The sequence below is a fragment of the Myotis daubentonii genome, chromosome 1 (assembly GCF_963259705.1).
Source record: "Myotis daubentonii chromosome 1, mMyoDau2.1, whole genome shotgun sequence".
Lineage (NCBI taxonomy): Eukaryota > Metazoa > Chordata > Mammalia > Chiroptera > Vespertilionidae > Myotis > Myotis daubentonii.
This window is the reverse complement of record NC_081840.1, coordinates 5,014,147-5,035,284: the sequence shown is the minus strand read 5'-3', so window position 1 is coordinate 5,035,284 and position 21,138 is coordinate 5,014,147. Positions and strand designations below refer to the sequence as shown.

The following is a 21,138-nucleotide window of genomic DNA, read 5'->3' as shown; positions in this document are numbered from 1 at the left end:
ATGGCCTCTGGCCCGCTCTCCCGTGAGTCTGCACGAGGTAGCCAGTTCTGTCTCCCACGGAGAGTAACTAATAAGCCAGGATGGGAGATGGTGCCTCCGAGGAAGCGGCACTTCCTGTCTAGCTGAGTGGCATGCAGAAAGGGGGTGCTGGGGTGCTGTGAGGCCCTGCACCCCCACATGCTGCCCGGGGCCTTGGGAAGGTCCCCCACCACAGATGCTCCTGGGGCCCCAGCGTGAGGAACTGAAGTCCCCAGACGCCCTGGAGAAAGGAAAGCGTCTCGCTCAGAGGTTCTCCTTGAGCTGTTGAGAAGCGAGGTGAAGCTGAACATCAGTTTCCCTTTTCTTTCCAGCCTCCCTCCCCAGCAGTCTCCTCCCCACCACACGCGCACACACGACAGAGGAGACGAGAGTGAAATGATCCCGTAGCACAGCAAACCCGCAAAGCTGGCCTCGCTTGCCCGAGGTGGGGCTCTGGCCCCGTCAGCTCTGTGGCCTGGCAGAGTCGACCCCCTGCGCCCTGGTTGGCCTGCTTTTCGGTGACATCGCACACCCTGCGTGGCTCAGGAGGCCCTGCCCCCTCAGGAGTCGTCAAGCCTAACCTACCAGCGTGGAATTCACGGCATTGGGCCTGAGTCCCTTGGTTTTTCCTGCTGAGGGTGCAGCCCCCCCGAAATATAATTCATGGGTGGAAAACAAAAACGGAATCTCTGTACAGGATTTCAGAAGTCCTTCAATGGACCAGGCCAAGGGGGGGGGGGCGGTGGAATGGCTCCTTCCCTCTGCACCCACTGTACCTCCCATCAACTTACTAACGTTGGTTATGGTCCCCAGCATGGTTGCCAGGTTTTCTCAGCGTGAGGATCTCCCAGGTACAGGGGAGATGGAGAAAGCAGAAGGGTTCTTCCAGATCGTGGCTGTGATGTCCTGTTCCCCGTTCCTTCCGGCCAGCGAGTAGATCTGGTGGTGGAAGGCAGGGCCTGCCCGCGCTGACCTGTGTGTGAGGAGCAGTAGGACAGGCGGCAGCCTCACCTGCAGGTTGAGAGGGGCAGCCACAGGACGGGCTCTGGACGGAACGTTCAGCTCCATGACTGCCCCAGTGACGGACAAGACTCCACCCTGGCTCAGTGCCATCAGGGTCTGTGACAGTTTGTACCCAGTGCTCCCCTTCTCCCCACCAGAGCCAGTTTGGAGCAAACCCATGCGTGCCGCCATTGATCCCGACTGCTGTGGTGGGCCTGACAGTCTTCCATTCAGTTAACATTCTGGCAAAGGACTTCATGTAGGCCAGTGGCCCCCTCCCGCTCTGGGGGGTCTGTGGAGGCCGACCCCAGACAGTGGTTATGGTTAGAGTGTGTGTGAGGCCACGGACGGGCAGCTGTCACACAGTAGTAATCTTCATCGCATGCTAATTCCCTCTGCGCCTGCACGTCCACGTTAAAGTTTGATAGCGCTTTCTGCACAGATGCTGATATATGAAACCCTAGAATTTCCTGGAGTTAAAATCCCAAACGAGGCAGCCATTTCTTTTAAAAAAGCCTTTGCAAGGTGATTCCGTCTGACTTGTGTTCTTAGAACTTCCTTGGAGCAAATATTGCCTCATCAGTGGTTCTCAAAGGGTTTGGGGGTTCAGTTTTGGCCCCCAGGGGACAGTTGGTAATGCCTGGAGAAATGTTTTATCTTAGTGACTGGGGGTGGGGGTGGGCAGGGGGGGTGTAGAGGCCCGGGATGCTGCTGAACATCCTACAGTGCATAGGGCAGCCCCCACGACAAAGAATTATCGGGTCTCAATGTCAGTCATGCCTTGGTTGACAACCTCTCCCCCCGCCCCTCCGCCAGAGAGTTGCCGGTGTGGGCAGGGCACCCTTTATGCAGTCCAACCTTGATATCATCCCCATTGTTGGAGTCAGGCATCCTCACAGACATCTCCTCTGGCTTCTGAGCAGACGCGAACAAGGACACCTTTTCTTTAGGGGCGCAAACTGAGGCCAATGGAGTTGGATTAGCTGAGGTCCTGTGGCCCGTCTGGCTTTGCCAGGCCGCCTGCCCCCACACACAACGGGCTTCTTCAGCGCCCAGCCAGCTGGAGACGGACACCTAGGGCCTGGCCCAAGGGTCGCCCCACTGCGGGCCTGGGCCTTGCAGAAAGCGCCTCCAGGGCCGTGGCCCCGCCGCAGGCTCGCCCCGCGCCGCTTCTCACGCTCTCTTCTCTGCCTTTCTGTCCGTGTGTCTCCCCAGGTAAAGATGAGCCTTCCAGCTACATTTGCACAACATGCAAGCAGCCCTTCACCAGCGCGTGGTTCCTGCTGCAGCACGCGCAGAACACGCACGGCTTCCGCATCTACCTGGAGCCCGGGCCCGCCAGCAGCTCCCTCACGCCGCGGCTCACCATCCCGCCGCCGCTGGGGCCCGAGGCCGTGGCCCAGTCGCCGCTCATGAATTTCCTGGGCGACAGCAACCCCTTCAACCTGCTGCGCATGACGGGCCCCATCCTGCGGGACCACCCGGGCTTCGGCGAGGGCCGCCTGCCCGGCACGCCGCCGCTCTTCAGTCCGCCCCCGCGCCACCACCTGGACCCGCACCGCCTCAGTGCCGAGGAGATGGGGCTCGTCGCCCAGCACCCCAGTGCCTTTGACCGAGTCATGCGCCTGAACCCCATGGCCATCGACTCGCCCGCCATGGACTTCTCGCGGCGGCTCCGCGAGCTGGCGGGCAACAGCTCCACGCCGCCGCCCGTGTCGCCGGGCCGCGGCAACCCTATGCACCGGCTCCTGAACCCCTTCCAGCCCAGCCCCAAGTCCCCGTTCCTGAGCACGCCGCCGCTGCCGCCCATGCCCCCCGGCGGCACGCCGCCGCCGCAGCCGCCCGCCAAGAGCAAGTCGTGCGAGTTCTGCGGCAAGACCTTCAAGTTCCAGAGCAATCTGATCGTGCACCGGCGCAGCCACACGGGCGAGAAGCCCTACAAGTGCCAGCTGTGCGACCACGCGTGCTCGCAGGCGAGCAAGCTCAAGCGCCACATGAAGACGCACATGCACAAGGCCGGCTCGCTGACCGGCCGCTCCGACGACGGCCTCTCGGCCGCCAGCTCCCCGGAGCCCGGCACTAGCGAGCTGGCCGGCGAGGGCCTCAAGGCCGGGGGCGACTTCCGCCACCACGAGAGCGACCCGTCGCTGGGCCACGAGCCCGAGGAGGAGGAAGAGGAGGAGGAGGAAGAGGAGGAGGAGCTGCTGCTGGAGAACGAGAGCCGGCCCGAGTCGAGCTTCAGCATGGACTCGGAGCTGAGCCGCAACCGGGAGAACGGCGGCGGCGTGGCTGGGGTGCCGGGCGCGGGCGGCCTGGGCGGCGCGGCCAAGGCGCTGGCCGACGAGAAGGCGCTGGTGCTGGGCAAGGTCATGGAGAACGTGGGCCTGGGCGCGCTGCCGCAGTACAGCGACCTGCTGGCCGACAAGCAGAAGCGCGGCGCCTTCCTGAAGCGCGCGGCGGGCGACGCGGGGGACGACGACGACGCGGGCGGCTGCGGGGACGCGGGCCCGGGGGGCGCCGTCAACGGGCGCGGCGGGGGCTTCGTGCCGGGCGCCGAGCCCTTCCCCGGCCTCTTCCCGCGCAAGCCGGCGCCGCTGCCCAGCCCGGGGCTCAACAGCGCGGCCAAGCGCATCAAGGTGGAGAAAGACCTGGAGCTGCCGCCCGCCGCGCTCATCCCGTCAGAGAACGTGTACTCGCAGTGGCTGGTGGGGTACGCGGCGTCGCGGCACTTCATGAAGGACCCCTTCCTGGGGTTCACGGACGCGCGCCAGTCGCCCTTCGCCACGTCCTCCGAGCACTCGTCCGAGAACGGCAGCCTGCGCTTCTCCACGCCGCCCGGGGACCTGCTGGACGGCGGGCTGTCGGGGCGCAGCGGCACGGCCAGCGGCGGCAGCACGCCGCACCTGGGCGGCCCCGGGCCCGGGCGGCCGAGCTCCAAGGAGGGTCGGCGCAGCGACACGTGCGAGTACTGCGGCAAGGTGTTCAAGAACTGCAGCAACCTGACGGTGCACCGGCGGAGCCACACCGGCGAGCGGCCTTACAAGTGCGAGCTGTGCAACTACGCGTGCGCGCAGAGCAGCAAGCTCACGCGCCACATGAAGACGCACGGGCAGATCGGCAAGGAGGTGTACCGCTGCGACATCTGCCAGATGCCCTTCAGCGTCTACAGCACCCTGGAGAAACACATGAAAAAGTGGCACGGCGAGCACTTGCTGACTAACGACGTCAAAATCGAGCAGGCCGAGAGGAGCTAAGCGCGCGTGCGCGGGCCGGCCCCCGCCCCTGTACAGTGGAACCGTTGCCAAGCGACAGAATGCTGACCTGACACTTGCCTCCGTGTCACCGCCACCGAGCACCCCCGCGTGTCCCTGGGGCCGAAGGGGGAGGCGGCTCTCCAACCTAACCTGTGTCTGCGAAGTCCTATGGAAACCCGAGTCAAATTTGTGGAGCCTTTTAACTGTGCAATAATTTCTGTATTTATTGGGTTTTGTAATTTTTTTTTTTGGCATGTGCAGGTACTTTTTATTATTATTCTTTCTGTTTAAATTCCTTTGAAAGAGTTTGTTGGGTATCCATCCCTTCTTCATTTTTTTTTTTTTTAAAACCCAGTAGAAGCCTGAGCAACGACTTGCAAGCAATGTAGAGGGGAAGCATAGCTTTTAAATTATAATTTGGGAGGGAGGGCGCTGCTTTTTTGAAATTTAAGCTAAGCATGTGTAATTTCTTGTGAAGAAGCCAACACTTAAATGACTTTTAAAGTTGTTTACTTTTTTTACTCCTTTTTTTTTTTTTGGTCCTGAAATAAAAAGTGGCATGCATTTTTTTTTGGGGGGGGGGATGGGGTGGGGTGGGAGTGGATGTACAGCGGATAACAATCTTAAAGTTGTAGCACTTTGTTTCAGAGTTGGAGTGGAGCTGTAGCACTGATGATGTCCTGAGAAAACAGGGGCCTTTTCTGCGTTGATTTCAGGCTTTCCATGAATAACAGGGGTGAACTTGGAGTGGTGGGGGAGAGGCCCCCAAAACTCTGCACACTGCCAGAGACACAGGAGTTTTTGAGGGCTACCCGGGGAATGGCCCCAGAGGATTCTGAAATTGTGCATTACCAGCAGACACTACCCCCTCCTAGAAATGGAGACATACCCTGGGATGCCGTCTTAGCCATGTGCCATAGAACAGGCTAACGTCGGCTGAGGGTACCTTTTTTGGGGTCGATGGTGGTGGCCTGCAGTGACACAGAAAGGAAGAAACCAGCCAGGTTCTTCTGGGCTTCTTCTGGCTTGCCAGCTTCTCTCTCTCTCTCTCTCTCTCTCTCTCTCTCTCTTGTTATCACCCTCACCACGAAAATCCCAAGTCCTACGTTGACGTTGCTGCCCATGATAGTGATGATTGGTCATTTCTCAAGCAGACAAGTGCCCTGATGGTGACTGGAGGGAAGTTAGCGTTGTCATTTCATGCACACGTGACATTCTAAGGCCCGGGGTGGGGGAGGGTGGGACCGTGGGAATTTCTGTTCCCTTTCCTGAGGAAGCAGGGGAAGGCCCATCCCAAGGTGCCCGGCGCTGCTTCCCCTTTTAGCATTCCCGTTCGGTTGGAAGGTACTAAACCCACGAGGTTAGATGTTTGAGTTCTGTTGACCCGCACTTTAAAGCTTTTGTTTGCATTTAAATGAAATGGCTTCTAAACAAGAAATTGCAGCATATTCTTCTCTTTGGCCCAGAGGTGGGTTAAATAAGGGACGACTGAGATTGAGTGTCAGTGTTGCTAAGCGTGGCATTCACAATACTGGCACTATAAAGAACGACATAAAATAATAACTTATTGGACAGTCTCTCTACTGCCATTCGATTTGATGTGAGTGCCTTGAAAACTGATCTTCCTATTTCAGTCTCTTGAGACAAATGCAAAACTTTTTTTTTTTTTTTTGAAACGAAAAGACTTTTTAAAAAAAACGTAAAACGAGAAAAGTACGTTCTTTAGACACAAACAAAGCCACATTTACTTTCAATACGATTTTTAAAAAAATCCCGGTTGAAGATAGAGGACATGAAAAATGCCATCAGACCCAATCGAGTGAAGAAATAAACCCAGCACAACCTTGGACATACAATTGTTAGCTGAAGGTCCTCAGCCCCCTTTTGTTTGTGGGACAACGCTGCTTAGATGTGGAGTGGAAGTGATTTACTGCTGAATTAAAACTCAAGTGACAAGTTGATATCGTTGAATGAAAAACAAAACAAAACAAAAAAACAATTCAGGAACAATGGATAATTTTTTTTCTAAAGGTAAATTTAGTGCACTCTGTCTTAAAAATACGTTTACAGTATTGGATACATACAAGGGTAACAAAAATTGTGTGTATGTGTGTTGGAGAGATCATTTTTTTCCCCCACAAAGTTTTGCTTAATAGGTTATAAAAGATGCCACAGTGGCTGTGTGTATATTGTTTCTTTTGGTGATGGGGTTTTAGTATATATTATATATATTAAAATTTCTTGATTACTGTAAAAGTGGACCAGTATTTGTAATAATCGAGAATGCCTGGGCATTTTACAAAACGAGAAAAAAAAAAACACCTTTTTTCTTTTCCTTGAAAATGTTGCAGTAAAATTTAAATGGTGGGTCTATAAATTTGTTCTTGTCACAGTAACTGTAAAGTTGGAGTTTTAGTAAATTTTTTTCTGCCTTGGGTGTTGAATTTTTATTTCAAAAAAATGTATAGAAACTTGTATTTGGGGATTAAAAGGGGATTGCTACACCATGTAGAAAAAGTATGTAGAAAAAAAGTGCTTAATATTGTTATTGCTTTGCAGAAAAAAAAAATCATTCCTGACCTGTACTTATTTTTCTCTTCCCACCTCCCTCTGGAATGGATATATTGGTCGGTTCATATGATGTAGGCACTTGCTGTATTTTTACTGGAGCTTGTAATTTTTTAACTGTAAGCTTGTCCTTTTAAAGGGATTTAATGTACCTTTTTGTTAGTGAATTTGGAAATAAAAAGAAAAAAAACAAAAACAGGCTGCCATAATATATTTTTTTAATTTGGCAGGATAAAATATTGCAAAAAAAAATTTGTATGTTCAGTCCTATTGTACAGGAGAAAAAGGGTTGTCTGACAACCTTGGAGGGAAAGAAGCAAAAGGAAGTCGTGAAATGCTTTGGTTCACAATCATTTGAGCGGTGTGTGTTTTTTTGACGGAATCGGCCCGTACGGAGAAGTGTTGGAGCCAGGCTTCCCTTGCACCCAGGCCCCCTGGCGCGGCCCCAGCAGACCCGATGGGAAATCCATTATTCCTGTGGATTGGAGAAGTCAGCTTCTGTAAACATTTCCCAGCGTCCTCCCTTTCTCTAAGAGGCCATCTGTAAGGGGTCAGTGTAGAGAGAGCAGAGAGCGAGTGAGCATCTTCCGTCTCCCCAGTCCCCGCCGTGGGAGTCACCACCACCACTTCTCCCGCCCGGCAGAGCAGAAGGAAATGCAAACTGACCTTTCCTTAGCCCTTGACCAAACCTTAAACAGGAAGCGTCTGCAAAGGGGCTGGCCCAGCAGCAGCGCGCAGGTGACCCGACCTGCTGTTGAATCCAGCGCGTGAGTGGGCTTTCAGGAGGGCCTTTCACTCCACGGAGAGGCTTGGCCTGTTACCCTTTCCTGCTCTGCTGCTTTTCTGTCCGAAAGCTACATCCCGTCTGTGTCCGAATGCCTAGGGCCTGGGATGGGCTCGGTGCCTTTCCATCTCTCCCTCTCCATGTGTCTTCTCCATCCTCCACTGTTGGTTCTTTATTTGTTTTCATTTCCATTTAATTTATTTTCTTTCTCCCTCTCTGTCCCTTCCCTTCCCTTCCCTTCCCGTCTCTTCCCTTCTCTTTCCTTCTCTTCTCTTCTCTTCTCTTCTCTTCTCTTCTCTTCTCTTCTCTTCTCTTCTCTTCTCTTCTCTTCTCTTCTCTTCTCTTCTCTTCTCTTCTCTTCTCTTCCCGTCTCTTCTCTTCTCTTCTCTTCTCTTCTCTTCTCTTCTCTTCTCTTCTCTTCTCTTCTCTTCTCTTCTCTTCTTTCTCTCCCTCTCTCTCTCTTTAAAGCCAAGTAGCTTTAAGATGATAAAGTGGTAGTTTTTTGGATGAGGGAATAATTCATTAAAAAATACCTATATCAGGAAGCCATTTTTTATTTCAGGAACTGTAAGAAACCATTATTTCAGGTTATGAAAGCATAACCAAGCATCCTTCGGGGCAACTCTTTACCAGATGCAGAGATGGGAGCTTCTCTGCTGAAATTCTCTCTCCTCCTTGCTACTTTCCTTTGCAACGGGGAGGAGAGGGCGGTAAAGCTGAGGTGGCAGTTTCCTACCTGCTTGACCCTGAGCCCCTTGGGCTGCCCTGGGAGCCTCCCAGGCAACCCTCCTGTAGTGAGAAACGTAGCCAGCTCTTCCCAGCTCACACCCAGTCACCAGAAGCCAGGACTAAGCCATCCTAAAGCACAAAGATTGTGTCTCTGTCCACCGACGGCAGAAAAAAAAGAGCATTTTGCTTCTTTCACGTTTCGAAAGCCAACGCTGCAGCAGATGACCGGGTGGGGGAGGCCCGGCCTGGGCGACCCAGCCGACCGGCCGCAGGCTGGTTTCCACACTGCCAGGACTTGGTTCCAAGTTGCCCCAAATAGGAACCCGCCACTTGCCATTAGAGGGTCTGTCGTGGGAGAGGGGGAGGCTGAACCGGGAGCAGAGTGCGAGGAGGAAAGGAAGTCGGCCTTTCTTCCCAGCTCAGGGCGGCCAGGCGACGTTGTGTGGGGCCCAGGCGACCTCGTGATTTTGGTGCTCTTTGTACCCCCTTCCCCCTCCCCTGCAAAGCCAAGTTCCATCGATTTCAGTTTGCATTTGTATTGGCGAGGCGAACTATACTATTTTTATTACCTTTTCTATCACTTATTGTATGAGCTTTTGTTGTTTACTTGGAGGTTCTGTCTTTTGCTACAAGTTTGAACTATTTATTGCTTGGTATTGGTGCCCTGTTTAAGAAACGGGCACTTTTTTTTTTTTTTTTAATTATGGAGAAAATGTTGAGATGACAGGAGGTCATTTCAATATGGCTTAGTAAACTATTTATTGTTCCTTTTATTCTCTGTACAAGATTTTGGGCCTCTTCTCCCCCCCTCAGTGTCACGATGTTGAGTTCAGCATGTGTCTGCCATTTCATTTGTACGCTTGTTCAAAAACCAAGTTTGTTCTGGTTTCAACTTATAAAAATAAATTGGACATTTAACTTGATCTCCAAACCTTGTCCGTTGCTGTGTCTTTTAAAGGTGGGGGATGGACAGCTGATTCCCAAGGGCGAACGGAAGGTCTTTCTCCACTTTCCTCCTGACCCAAGCCCTCACCCCTGTATCCAGGAAGACAGGGAATGATGGCTCCAGAGATGATGGTCCTCTTCCTTTACCTGGGAACTCTGGGTGGACAGTGGTCCTGGGTCCACTGCTTGCTGGAACCTTCTGGGAGCGTTTAGACATCTTAGGCCAGGAGGCCTTAGCCCGGCCTGATTTCCACTAGAACCTCTGGAGATGGGATCCTGGTTGGGCTTAGGGTTAGGGCATCAGTATTTCTGGAAGTGACCCAGGTGATTCTCATATGCAGCCAGGCTTGCAAAGAGGGGGTTTAGAAGAAACCACCGAGAATGACAAGTCTCGGGTCCAGTTTAATTCAGCCAACATTGCCGGGACACTCAGTGAGCGCCATCGGGCGAGGTGAGAGGGGTCAGGCATGAAGGACACAGAGGCCCTGAAGGGTCCTGTGCCCTCACTCAGGTCCACTTGGGTTTCCTGTCGGTGAAGCAAGGATGCTGGGCTCGCATCCCTATCATCAGGAGTTTTAACAAGTCACACAGGAGGACTGCCTGCCCTCCCGTGTTCTAGTTGTTAACAGATTCGAGGACACTCTCTTTAGGGATAATCTCATTGATCCAGAGGGTCTTTCAGAAGGAAATAGCCTTTAGCTTGGTTCTCCACGGTCCGGTCCTGGGAGCTGACAGAATGGAGATGGGAGAAGGCACTGTTCTGCTGGGTTTCAGCCGCTTGGGCCTCCTGTGCATGAGAGAACACTCCCTCCCACCCCTCTACTCCTGAGTGGGAAGGGACCAAAGATCCACAGGGTTCTTGGCCACTCTTATTGTGTTTCCCGCTCTTAAAGGCACAGAAAACATTCCACGCAAGTCACTTTCTGCAAATCCACAGGCACCAACCATGGACCATGGACCAAGCGAGGCAGCCCAAGAAACTTGGCAAGGAGACTTAGCAAGAAGCATGCAAATACCAAGCCATGCTTGCTAAGACGTTTTGAGACACCAGGGCAGCGTGTTCCTCTGTGTCCTGTCTTCACCCCAAACAAGGCCCCATTTGTCCAAGGCCATGTCCAGCCACTGGAGGAACAGAGTGGGATTTGAACTCCAGTGCCAGAAATGGACTTGGTGCCATTCAGGGGAAGGCCTGCCCTGCTTCCTGGGGGCAGAGAGGAATTCTCTTCTCTTCCGTGCGTCCTGGGCTCCAAGTCTTTGCCTCGCTGGCTTTCACATGCAGGTCTCTGAGCCTTTGGGCTTTTTCTTGCCCAGAAAATTGTGCAAATAGCAGAATTGAAATGCCCTGTTGCTTTCTGATTGGAAAACATGGGGATGTGCTCATTTTGGGAAGACTCTCCATCTTGGGGTTGGGGAGCAAACATCTAGATGGAGTACCCAAAATTGCTTGGGATGAGTGTGCTAACACTGGTGAATGCCCGTCATTCACCCTTACAGCCCGCCCCTTCCCTCTGTCCTTCTGAGAAGGCCAAGGTCGGAGATTACCAGTGGGGCAACAGAGAGGCTCGATTCAGTTCTCACCAGGATCCCATCAGTGACTCTGTGACCTCAGGTCAGTCCTTTCCCATGTCGGGGCCTCAGTTTCCCCATCTGTATAATGAAGACTGAAGGGGATCGGAAAGGACTCAATCTGCCTTCACATAGTTGGACCCTGGGGGGAGGGTCCCTTGGGAAAACAGTGACAGAATTTGATAGGGATGTTGGTGTCAGAAATGTTCCCTGTTCGGATTACAAAAATGGGGTGAGCATAGGTTCTCCAACAGAAAACCCCCTGTTCTTGCTGGTTGTCACTTAGAAGTCTTCAGCCACCTTGCAAGTCACGGGGTGTCCACCTTCTCCCAACAGTCCCAGCCTGGGCTGGGGCATCAGAGCAGGCGGCTGAGCCCCTCACTCCCGAGTGCTAAGTTCAGCAATTAGAGCTGGAAAACATTCCCCCTTCTGCCCAGGAGAGGAAACGAGACGAACAGAACTTTTTTTAAATGTTAATCTGATGAAATGTATAATGAAACTCATGTAACTTTCAAACCAGGGAGAATGGAAAGTCTGCCTTCCTGGTGTGCAGACGAAGCCTTTGTTAATTGCCTGCACTGTACAACCTTCAAAAACAATTTTACAGGGTTCTAGCTACAGACCATTCAGGGTGCTCTAACGCTGTCAAAACAGGTAGAGCTCAGAGTCTATGGCATTCCCAGAGTGAAGGCTGAGCCGGCTGCCAGGGCCGGGCACACAGGGAAGCCTTGGGCCTGGGCTTTGCTCCAAGCAGGGCCTCGCTCAGCCAAAGAAATGCGTGATGAGAAAAGGCGGCAGGATGGGCTAATGTGGGCAGCGAGCGGATCCTGGGAGATGGAGCAGCTCATCAGCTGAGCGGAGGGCTGGTAAGGGAAATTTTGCTGCTCCTTGACAGATGAGCAAAGATTCACTGGGAAGATGAGGCAGGCGAGGAGAAATGGCATGTCCTGCAGAAGGAATGACATGGGGAAGTGCATGGATGTTGGAGAAACAGTGGAGAAGCAGAAGCCTAGAGTTGGCTGGGACTCTAGTACCACCCCCACCTAAAATAGGATCCTCTCCAAAATCCTAACATATAGCATATCCATCCATCCATCCATCCATCCATCCATCCATCCATCCACCCACCTATCCATCCATCCATCCATCCATCCATCCATCCATCCATCCATCCACCTATCCCATTCATCCATCCACCTATCCCATCCATCCATGTATCTTCCTAGGCCCTAGGACCTAGGGGAAGACTGTAGAATGAATGAGGGTGGTGGGGTAGGTAGGAAGGGAGTTGGGGTTCTCTCTGGCATGGGAAGCCAGAGATGCCTACTAGTTAAATGCTGATAATACCTATCTCTCCAGGTTGTCAAGAGAATTCAGGGATTAATCCCTGCCACGTAACGGCACAGTGTAGCTACTAACAGCCTGAACCCTGGGTACCAGCTGCCTGAGTTTACAGCTTAGCTCTGCTGCTTATGAGCTGTGGGATCTCAGCCCAACCACTTAACCTGGTTGTGCCTCAGTTTCCTCATCTGTAAAAATGGCGACAATAATAGTGACTGCCTGATGTAGATTGAATATTTGTGTCCCCCCAAATTTATATGTTGAAGCTCCCCCCTCACCCCTTACCCACCCAGTGTGATGGGATTTGGAGTTGAGGTCATGAGGGTGGAGCTCTCATGATGAGATTAGTGTCTTTGTAAGAAGAGACTCCAGAGAGCTTGCTCTCTCCCACCCACACCCTTGAGTGCACAAAGACAAGGTCATATGAGTGCACAGTGAGGTGGTGGCCGCCTACAAGCCAAGTGAAGAGAACTTAGAATAAAACCTACTGTACCAGCACCTTGACCTTGGATTGCAGGCTCTATAATTGTGGGAAAATAAATTTCTGTTGTTCAAGGCCCGAAATCTATAGTATTTTGTTATGGCAGCCAAACAAAGGGCTGGCTACCAAAAGAATCTTTGTCAACCTAGTCATTCTCTCAACCATGGCTGATGAATCAAACAGAAAACTTGTTAAAGACGTTTTCCCTGTGTTGTCTGACACACATGGTGTTGTGTGTGTCCTCTGAGCCCAGCAGTTCCATAGTCTTGCTCAGCTCATTCCATCATTCCAAGTTCTCTCCTGTTTCAAGGACTCTCATGGATCTGGCTCTTTGGTGGTTTGTGATTTCAGATTGTGAACTCATCCTTATGGGTTTCCCCATCTGGATGAGTCTGATTAGTAATGGTGATAAAAATGTCCTTCAGAGCATTTCCTGGCTACTTCTGTGGGAGCCTAGGGCCTTCAGTTGTCCTAGAAAGGGAGTGTAGACCTGGATCCCACACATGCGTGTTCCCAGACAGGCCATGCTTCTTCATTGCTGTCCAGCAGGTATAGTGTTCCTTGTCCTGTTTTTGTTGATGGTTGCAGCTCTTGAAAATCCCAGTTTTATGCAAGGGGTCCATTCCAGCTGCCCAGCCTCACATGGACTGATGCCAGACTCTGGTTCCTAGTTTCATTTGTGGATCTGAAACCCATGAGCTGTGGAGTCAGCTCTCACCTCTCTGGCTTCCATTTCTCCTTCTTTCAGGGATTCCCTTTCTTTTGAGTTTAGACACATTCATACTTGCTTAATATATATAACTATATACCATATAAGTATATACTATATAACTATATACTATATAACTATATCAACTAGTTACACATATAACTATAGTTGCATAGTTATATAGCTCTTAATATACTACACAACTAAACTATATTGTTATGTACACACATATGTTATATATATATGTATATATACATATAATTATATATATAGTTATATATGTGTGTGTGTATAGCAAGATAAGATAACAAGTGTTTGGTATTTTTCATCTTATCCATGACTTCTAGGACTTAGCATTGGGAAAGAAATGTCTCTCGGATGAGTTGGCAAGTTTCATCTTGTATTTGAACCATGTAATCATGTAACCTGTTGCATTTCCCTTTTTGCCACAACTGCCAGGAAGCTCAGTGTTAAATTTAGTGTTCCATCACAGCATCCCTATTAGTTTGAGGTTTTATAGAAGCGTTTCTCCTTCTGTACCATTTTTGATTTTCTATTTGGACAGTCGGATCGTACATATGATCTTACTGCAAGCCCCCCACAATGCTTTTTAGAAGATGGTAGGGTCGAGAATTAAATAAAGAGATGCCTCCCTCCATCCCATGAAGTCATCCCAGGACTCTGCCCATGTTGCTCTGCTCCCCTCCAGACTCCCGCTGTGTCTGCACCTCCTTGTCCATGGTCAGCCATGGCCTTGTGATGCCTCAGGTGTGTGAAACGATGCTGATGTCGCCACATTGCACTGTTGAAAAAGGCTGTGTATTGTTCTCTGTCTTCTTATGGACTTGGGAGCTTCAGTGCAGTGAAAAGAATGTGGAAATTTAGAATTGCACACACTTGAGACTGAGCAGGGTCTCAGCTCTGCCTCTTAGCAGCTAAGTGCCTGACTTCTGTACTTTCTCAGCCTCAGTCTCCTCATTTGCAATCCCGGAGACGCTCTGTACGTCGCAGAGCTGTTTCGAGGATCAGACAGGGAGATGTGGACCCGGCACCTGGAACATGGGGGTTGCCCAACAAAACGGCATTGCTTTTCTCTCCTTTTCCACTGAGCTCCCAAGTTCCTAGCTAGTCCCTCCTCCCCCGACTCCCACAAGCCTCTTTGCTCCCTGCCTCCCACCCCACACCTCACGCCCTACACTACACAGAGGACTCAGCAGCCTGTCACTTGCCTTGCCACCTTGGGGCTGGACTCAGCCCAGGCCCCCTCCATCCCGCCCCCCCACCATGTGTGCGCCTGGGGGAGTCTCGCCTGGCACAGTCACAGAGACACCCACTTGGCACAGCCCTGAGCGCCTGGCAGCTGGGCAGGGGGTGGCTGACATGTGGGGAGGGGGCCAGCTCCGGAGGTGGGGTGCTGATCCGGCCTGGTCTGCCCCTCGCTCGAGGGAGGGGTTGGAAGGCTTGGCAGATGGGAGTGACTCACGTCGCATGGTCTCCCTCTGTTTCCTAACCTCCCTCTCCTGCTCCCTCCTGTCTCTCCCTCCACTTTCACTGTCTGTCTGTCCGAGTCTCCCTGGCCTCTCTCTCTCCGGTCACTTTCTCTGCGTCTCTCTTCCTGCCTCTGTGCCTTCCCCTCCTTGCCCTCCCCCACCTGTGCTGTACACCCTGAGCTGCTGTGAGCACCTCTCTGGGCGATGATACTGCTTCTTCCTGCCCAGCACCCACCCTGGGCCATTCTGAGGACTCGGGGGAGCCGTGACCCCGTCCAGATGCCTGCTGCCTGGGGAGAAAGGCCCACAGGCTCCCGAAGACCTTTCAGTCTGGCAGCTCCCACACTTCCATAGAGGACGGCCCGTCAGCTTCTTAAATACGTTCCCGGTCACAGGCTCAGAGAGTCTGAGCCAGCAGGTCTGAGGCAGGGCCTGGAACATGCCTTCCATACACAAACTCCAAGAGAGCTGATGCAAGGGTTTCCTGGGCCATGACGCAGGGTTTCCTGGGCCACGACACAGGGTTTCCTGGGCCACAATGCAGGGGTTTCCTGGGCCACGTGCAGGGGTTTCCTGGGCCACGTGCAGGATGCCTCGGGTGTGTGAAATGATGCCGGTGTCAAGCCCGCCTGTCTCCAGCGTGTCCACGCCAGCCCCAGCCTCTGGCTCCACGTCCACCCTCTCTCTGGACAGTCCTGTCCCTTCTCAGTCTGTTCCTTTCTCCACAAGTGGGTGGGCCGGCCCCTCACAGCGTGCCTGGGGGTCACTGAGGTGGCGCCCGAGGAAAGACTCCCGAGAGCTTGCAGTCCTGGACACGTGTTTGAAAGGGACGGATGCATCACATCCAGAGCCAAGTGAGCAATGGGAGCCCCCGTCCACCTCACCTTCCCCAGCGCATCCCTCAGACTGCAAGCCCTGCCTTTCCTCGTGTGCCCCCTCCCATCCTAACCCCGGGGACCTATTGTTCAAGGTCCCCTCCTGCCCCAGCTCAGATGTTCCTAAGAAGCAAGGATGCATCTGGCATGTTCCTCCTCCGCCCTTCGGATCCTGAGCTGCTGGTCCTTCCCTGGCCACCCAGCAGCCCTCACCTTCCCTCCCTCTCAGCCGGGCGGGCGTTAGCGTTCCAGGTGCCTTTCATATTCTCCTCCCCCCTCGCAGAAGCAGAGCGCTTTATGTATCTATTTATTTAGTCAGAGGTGCCCAAGCATTTAGCAGTTACCGATGATCAACAGAATGTGTTGCAAACAAGTAATAAATTCCAGCAGCAATTTGCCTATGAATTGTGTGACCTTTCCGTGATGTATTTGATTCCCCCCCTCCCCGAAAGTAGAACTTCTTTGTCATCCGAGTTTGATTCATATTTTAATTTTTTAAAAAGCAAATGGTCTGCATAACACGCTGCAACATGGAGCTGATTGTAAATGCTCTTTGGGCTGCAGTCAATATGTTTAATTTATGCCGTCGGAGATGCACAGGGGGCCCCTGGCCCGCTTCGCTAACAGCTGCAAATCCACGCGTCTCTGCCCCTGACGTGTTAATACTCCGTCGTTTTCTTAATGTTAGAGGGATTTTTTTTAAAAAATAAAAAGTTAGAATAACGTTTGCCAGTGCCTTTTAATGATGCACTTTTAACCACAGATAAAGCAGGCGGCGTGGTCCCAGATCCGTGAGGCCCCGGGGGTGCTGCCTCTCAGCCTCCACCCATGGAAAAGGGGCTGCCCTCTGCGCCCCGCCCCCACCCACAGGAGCATTCCTTGTGTTAATTACCTCAGGAAGGGAGAGTGGCTCAGAAGCAATCATCTTTGTTTGTTAACACCCCCTCCCCGCGGCTCCCCTGCCCATAAATAAAACATCACTGAGATTACAATGTCATGTTCGGGGGGACTCGGGCCCCTTCGAGGCTCCAGGAGAAAGCACACGAGGTCCCCTGGCAGCGGGTCCTATGGTGACCCGGGTCGCCGGTCAGAATGGCTTCTCATTCGCAGTCCCCTCACGCCCGCCAGGCCTGGCTGCGGTCCCCCGTGTCCTCAGGCTGGCAAGGCCAGCAGGAAGCCCACGGTTTCTCCTCTCACTGAAAAGAGTTGGGCTTGTCAGGCTGCGAGGTGTTTTCCGCTGCTTGGAAGGGGCCTGAGTGGACGAACGGGGTGCAGAGCTGTGGTCGGGGATGTAGCCAGCATGAGCAGCCACCCTCCGGCAGTCATGCATTTATTGATTCGTGCCAGGGCTTGGTTACACACACACACAACACACACAACACACACACACACACACACACACACACACACACGAAAGAAAAAGATGGCTGATAAGAAATAGACTTAATAAGTTAGAACAATATAAATAACAAGATTAGGACAAATGTCGATTTGATTAGAAGGATGAAAGCACTCAAGGCACAGGTTCTAATGTTTGCTAGTGTGACTCTGAGCTTCCTGGCTGCCAAAGAGAAAAGGGACACAGTGCGTGTCATCACCAGGGTGGAGAGAACCACAGTATCGAGGAAGCAGAGTGTTTCCTCCATGACTCTGGAGGCAGCTTCTGTTATGGATGGTCCTGGGGAGTCGTTTCTCAGTGTGTGGTCCACTGTGGGAGGCAAGGGACAAACTGATTGAAAACGCACATTCTGGTCCAGTTCTTAGCAGTGAGTGATGCACAATCTCACTTAGTTTTGTTGTTTTGTATGACTGATGTCTACTTACTACTTAATACTCATGTGTACGTACTACGTACTACTACTGAAACTCTGTCAGGCAGGGCACATGCCCGGGTTGCGGGCTCCATCTCCGGTAGGGGGTGTGCAGGAGGCAGCTGCTACGATGTTTCCTTCTCACATTGATTTCTCTCTCTCTCTCCCCATCCCTTTCCCTCTGTTTAAAAATCAATTTTTAAAAATCTAAAAAAAAAATGCAATCGTTTTAAAGATATAAACAACCTAATATATCCTAAATATTTGTTAAAAAAATACTCATTAAGTTACTCCAAGTTACCAAACATACTTCTCATAAATGAAATTTAGTGCGTTACTGGAGTTTACTAAGGACTTTATTTTATCATCCCATCAGGAAGCCTGCCTTCCTGACCATATTGCGACATTCCTGTAGATCCGAGGGGTAGGTGAAGAGTTGAGATCTCCTCACTGTTGGGTAAGGACACTTTGTGATTAGCGAATTAGGAATGTGGTTCACAATGGTTTCTAGTCTCATATTGGTATATGTATTGGTAGAATAGCTTTAGGTTTGAATTTTGTTAATATATATATATATATTTTTAGTAATTGCTATGGAAAATGGGATAGGTAAGGTAATGAACTGCAGGATCATTTGCTCCACCTAAGTGGGCTGGAGACAAAGGGTTGAGAATCTATACTAATAAAAGGGTGATATGCTAATTAGACTGGGAGACCTTGGTGGCAGGGCTGAGGCAGAGGCCGTTAGGGGTGATCAGGCCAGGAGGGGAGGGCAGTTGGGGGTGATCAGGCTGGCAGGGAAGGCAGTTGGAGGCGAGAAGGTTGGCAGGCAGAGTGGTTAGGGGCAATCAGGCAGGCAGGCAGGCAGGTGAGCAGTTATGAGCCAGTGATCCCGGACTGTGAGAGGGATGTTCAACTGCCAGTTTAGGCCCGATCCCACAGGTAGGGGTCCCAGAATGGAGAGGGTGCAGGCCCAGCTGAGGGACACCCCCCTCCCCTGGTGCACGAATTTCATGCACTGGGCCGCTAGTCATTCATAAGAGGGACTGAGATAAGCTTTAACAGCATACCCACAGCAATGCAGTTCATGAAGCAATGTGATGGTCCTGAATGCCTAGGTACCTAATAACAAACTAAACTGTATGTGGCAAAACTGATAAAACTAAAAAGAGAAACAGATAAATTCTCAATTACAGTTGGAGTTTACAGGACTCCTCTCTTGACACCTGCTAGAGCGAATAGACAGAAAGTGAAAAAAGACAGCACCATCCACCAACACTATCAAATCACATGACCTCATTGACATTGAGGGAACGTTCCAGCCACCACAGCAAAATGCACATTGTTTTCAAGAGCCAAAGGGACAGTCACCAACACAGACCACATTCTGGGCCATAAAAACAAGTCTTAATAAATGTCAGTGCTTAGAAATTATAAAAATATGTTCTCTGACCACAGTGGGACTAAGCTGGAAGTCAATAACAAGAAGATCCGGGACTTCCCAAAACAATCCCAAAGTAAACATCACACTTTTTAGTGATTCATGCATCAAGGATGAAACCACAGGGACATTTAAAAAATATTTTGAAGTGAATGAAAATGTAAACAAAATCTCAAAAATCTGTGGGACACAACTAAACAGTACTTAAAGAGAAACCCCTAGCCCTAAATGCTTACATAGGGAAGAAGCCCTCAAATCCGTGATATAAAATCTTCCACTTAAAAACAAATTAGAAAAAATAGAGCAAATTAAACCCCAAATAATAACAAAAGGATTAACAAAGATGGAGCAGGAAGCATTAAAATAGAAAAAAAAATAGAGAAAATTAATAAAACCAAAACCCAGTGTTTTGAAAGATTAATAAAATTGGCAAGTCTCTGGCTGGACTGATGAGGAAAAACAGAGCGGAAACTCAAATTACTGGTGTCAAGAATGAAAGAGAGGACATCACTACTCGGCCGACCAATATTTAAATAAAGGTAAGACAAGACTATTCACACCTTTATGCCAGTAAGTGCCATAGCTTATATAAAATGGACACTTTCCTTGAAATAAACTGCCAAAGCTCATGCAAGAAAAAAAGCAGCCCAAATAGCTCTGCATCTATTAAAGAAATTACATTTTACAGTTAAAAACCTTCCCACAAAAATCAAACAAATGAAAAACTTCCCAGGCTTCACTGGGGAATTCTATCAACCATTTAAGAAAGAAATATACTATTCGTGCACCAACTCTTTCTCCAAATAGGAGGAAGGAATAACTGAACTTGTTTTATGAGGCTAGTATGATCCTGACATCTGAACCACACAAAATAGAGTCTCTTTTCTGTGGTAGGGTTGGGTTCATTTTCTTTCTTTCTTTCTTTCTTTCTTTCTTTCTTTTTTTTTTTTTTTGCATTTGGACATCCAATTGTTATTACAAGAAAAGAAGACTAAAGATTAATATTCCTGTCAGACATCTTGGACATAAGTCCTTAACAAAATGTTAGCCAATTAATTCAGTCATATATAAAGTGATAATACATCATGACAAAGTGAGTTTTGCTCCAGAAATTAAAAAAAAATCAATTAATGTAATTTATCACATTAGCAGACTTAAATGAAAAATCATAGGATCATCTCAATGCAATGCAGAGGCAGAAAATATATTTAACAAAATTCAATACCTAGTGATAATTAAAACTCTCAGCAAACTGGTTATAGAAAGGCATTCCTAAATTCACAAAAGCTTACAGCTAACATCATACTTAATGGTGATCAACTGAAAGCTTTCCCCTTAGATCGGCAATGAGGGCATGATATCTACATTTACCACATGTACTCATTATTACTTGTGAGGTCCTAGACCAGTGATGGCGAACCTATGCCACGCGTGTCAGAGGTGACACGTGAACTCATTTTTTTGGTTGATTTTTCTTTGTTAAATGGCATTTAAATATATAAAATAAATATCAAAAATATAAATCTTTGTTTTACTATGGTTGCAAATATCAAAAAATTTCTATATGTGACACGGCACCAGAGTTACGTTAGGGTTTTTCAAAATGCTGACACACTGAGCTCAAAAGGTTCGCCATCACTGACCTAGACAATGCTATTAAGCAGGAAAAAGAAATAAAAGGGCTACAAATTGGAAAGGAAGAAGTAAAACTCTCTTTCCAGACGACATTGTCTTCTGTGTAGAAAACTCCAAAGAACTGACAAAAGAGCCAGCAGAACTAATACTTAGTTTAGTAAGGTTGCAGGATACAAGGTCAATATACAACAGTCAACTATCTATATATGTAAAAGCCTAATATGCAAATTGCCCCCATGGGAGTTCGACCGGGAGACCGATCACTCGCTATGATGTGCGCTGACCACCAGGGGGTGGTGTGGAACAAAGGAAGGCCCCAACCAGCAGCCGGCCGCCAGGGAAGGGAGGCCCTGGCCAGCAGCTGGAAGGCCCCGATCGGCACTGATCGCCGGCCAGGCCTAGGGACCCTACCCAGGCACGAATTTCATGCACCTGGCCTCTAGTATTTCTATATAACATCAATGAATTTTCTCTTCCATGGTGGAGGAG

The 21,138-nt window shown here is 50.3% G+C and overlaps 1 protein-coding gene across 4 annotated transcripts in view; it reads left to right on the top strand.

The window, feature by feature from the left end:
- The window catches only part of BCL11B (BCL11 transcription factor B), a 92,133-nt gene extending 85,095 nt beyond the window's left edge, over positions 1-7,038 (top strand). For all 4 annotated transcript variants that reach the window (XM_059686140.1, XM_059686135.1, XM_059686123.1 and 1 more), the window contains one exon: positions 2,236-7,038. In XM_059686140.1, coding sequence (XP_059542123.1) covers positions 2,236-4,274 — 2,039 coding nt within the window. In that variant the 3' untranslated portion in view covers positions 4,275-7,038. The remainder of the gene's footprint in view (positions 1-2,235) is intronic.
- Positions 7,039-21,138: the final 14,100 nt, after the last annotated feature.